General features: G+C 39.7%; 1 protein-coding gene across 1 annotated transcript; it reads left to right on the top strand.

Moving 5' to 3' along the window:
• The first annotated feature begins 229 nt into the window (after positions 1-229).
• On the top strand, positions 230-2,011 carry LOC149163401 (uncharacterized). The gene has a single exon (XM_089431690.1). The coding sequence runs from the start codon at positions 489-491 to the stop codon at positions 1,656-1,658; it is 1,170 nt and encodes a 389-aa protein (XP_089287816.1). The 5' UTR covers positions 230-488; the 3' UTR covers positions 1,659-2,011.
• Positions 2,012-3,006: the final 995 nt, after the last annotated feature.

Here is a 3,006-nt window from a genome sequence, read left to right as displayed (position 1 = left end):
AATGGGGTTCCACGTGGGATAGCCAGCCAGGCGGCCGCGGCTGCACAGAGAAAAGTAAAAGATGAGATGAGGAACGACGAAGGTTCCTTTCCTGTCAATTCCGCGTCGTCTGCAGCGTTGATAACGCGGAAGCGACGGCGCTATTCCCACCGTCACCGTCAAGATTCAACCCCCCATTTCTGTAGTGTTGACCCCCATAATAAAACCCTAACCCTAGCAATTCTCAGTGTAGGTCGCGGTCAAATATTAATTAATTCGCTTAATTCTTCGTAATTGAAACCCCCGGCTTGACTCCTTACTAATACGCCCGCCCCTCTCCGACATTTCCTTACCAATCCGAAATTTTCTCTCCTCCCCTCGCAATTTCACACTCATTTTCGCAGAATTCGGTGGGGATTCAGAGGCTGAGAGCGCACTTGCAGACTGTAGCAGGCGTTTCAATCGCTGAAATTGGTCTTGAGACTTGAAATTGGTGTTGAGATTTGAATATGGTGCCTGCTGTTGATGAGGTGTGGGAGGAATTTGGCGAGGGAAGATTATCTTCACCGAAAAGCAGTGCCTTGGCAGCCTGGAGATTCGAACCCTGTTCGACTCTGAACGATAAATCGAAGCAAGGCGGGTGGATTGCCCAGTCGCGGCAGCAGCGTGAGATGGAGTCTCTCACGTTGGCTCTGCAAAGAGAATTGTCTTCTTCTTCCAACAATGATAACAAGAGCAAGAACAAGAAATTGCTTCAGGTCTCGGAGTCTCCTGTAATGTCCTCGGCTCCCTCCTCGTCTTCTTCTTCACGGCATCTTGACGCCGTTGGCTCGCCTGTCACGAGCTCTGAGGCGGACACAAAATCCCCTCTTGTTGCTCCTGAAGGAAGCAACAACGGTGTTTCTGGAATTGTCGGCCCTGGTAACCAGGTGTCCAGGGGCGACGGTGGCAGGGCGTCACCGGCGCCGATAGGCAACAAGATTCATCATCATCCATTAAGTTCTGTCAATGGCGGAAAGGTGAGCAAGACTCGGCGCTCCAGGGCGTCGAGCAAGTCTCCGATTACGTTTCTTAATGCGGATCCCGCAAATTTCAGAGCCATGGTGCAGCAAGTCACCGGAGTTCCTTTAAATCCGACGGCCGCGGCTGCTCGGTTGTGGAGTCACAGCGGTGGCATAGGAGTGCCTTTGCCGAAAAGAGATTTCTCGTCTTCCTCTGTTCGCAGCAATAACAACATCACATTCCAGGGCTTGCCGACCCTGGACACTTCGGCTTTTCTCATCAACATGTCGCAGGATCGATTCCCTGCCCCTCACCAAAAACATAGCCTCGACAGCTATAGCTTTCAAAGTCCCCCAATCCATGAGCCCATCAGCTGCGAGGCTCCGTCCAGCAGAGGCGAGTTTTTCGAGGAGAATCTACGAGGTCCTTGTATGCCATCGTGGATGAAAATGGGAGGATCTTTGCCTTTGCCTTTCCCTATGTCTATGGCGGGCCAAGAAATGGATTCTTCGTCCTTGGCCGACAGTTTTCTGTTGGATAGCGAAGCAGGGGAGCAGCACGGTATTCCGCTGGATTTGTGGCTGAATGCAGATGGTGTGCTCAACAATTCTTCCAAGCTGTCGCAGGCGGATCTAAGTACTAGCAGCATGACCACCTGCACATCGCTTCTGGTGTAATCTTTTTCTATTTGTCGTATTTTTTCAGGCCTGTTTTGTAAATATAGATGATTTTTTTATGCTTTCTTATGTTGATGGAGGGGCTACTTTTGCCCCCTGGATTTTAAAAATGTGCAAACTTTGCCACTGACTGCAAATATTTGGGGTGATAAACCGCCATGGTGCAAACTTTGCCACTGACTGCAAATATTTGGGGTGATAAACCGCCATGAAAACTGGGAAGTTGTTGGTTACTTTCTGCTTTTTGTGTAACGGAGAACGGGGATCTTCTCCACTGTAACAGGCGAACTCTTGGGCTTCTGTGGGCGTAAAGATTTATCAAGCACAGTTCTTCAAAGTTTTCTCATCTTTTACTTTTCAGCGTTGTAATTTTTTTCATGAGTATAGGCGTTTATTTTCCTCTGAAATTTCTAGGATGATGAGGTGGGGAGGTGTGAAAACATATTTTTATTTTTATTATTTTTCTTAATAATCCCATTATTAAGTTATCATTGTGGTAGAATAGTCTAATTTAAAAAATTTCACCTGGTGAAATTTTTATTTTTATTATTTTTCTTAATAATCCCATTATTAATAAGTTATCATTGTTATTTAAATAAATTTAAACCTTCATAATACTATTTAAATTCAAAATTTAAATAATTTATACCAATATAAATTAAATATAAAAATAGTTAGTCTTTGACAACATTTTACTACTTTATAACAATAAGTGGTTTAATAAATATTGTAGTATGATTAAATTATTTATATATATATATAAAAGAGTAAATTTTAAATTTTATAAAAGATTATTTATTTAAATTTTTATTTATTTATACAGTAATACAATTTCAAGATTTTTTTGTTATTTAAAAGGTGTTTTTGAATGCATAAATAGATTTAGTCAGTGAAAACCCTTTGGAACATTAGACTTATGCAGATTAAACAAATTTAAACTCCAAAATTTTAAAAATCTATATCAGATTTTGATTAAAATTAACAGGAATGGTGAAAAAGGTCATTTCGTCTATAAATTAGACTTACTTTCTTATATATATATATATATATATATATATATAACATTTAATCATACTGCAATATTTATTAAACCACTTATTGTTATAAAGTAGTAAAGTGTTGGTCAAAGATGAACTATTTTAATATTTAGTTTATATTGCTATAAATTTATTTAAATTTTGAATCTACATAGCATTATGAGGGTTTAAATTTTTTAATATGCAATTTTTTTTTTTTTATTACAAAACTTGAGGAAATGTTTGGGCTTTGAGAGTTTGATTTACACTAGTTTTGAGCAATACACTAATAAAATATTTTAACTAAGTTTTTTTTTCAGTCATTTTATATA

The sequence above is a fragment of the Pinus tabuliformis genome, chromosome 5_1 (genome assembly GCF_031772625.1).
Source record: "Pinus tabuliformis cultivar Carrire ecotype Pingquan chromosome 5_1, CPIR1, whole genome shotgun sequence".
Lineage (NCBI taxonomy): Eukaryota > Viridiplantae > Streptophyta > Pinopsida > Pinales > Pinaceae > Pinus > Pinus tabuliformis.
The sequence above is the reverse complement of the archived record's forward strand: the minus strand, read 5'-3'. Positions and strand labels throughout refer to the sequence as shown.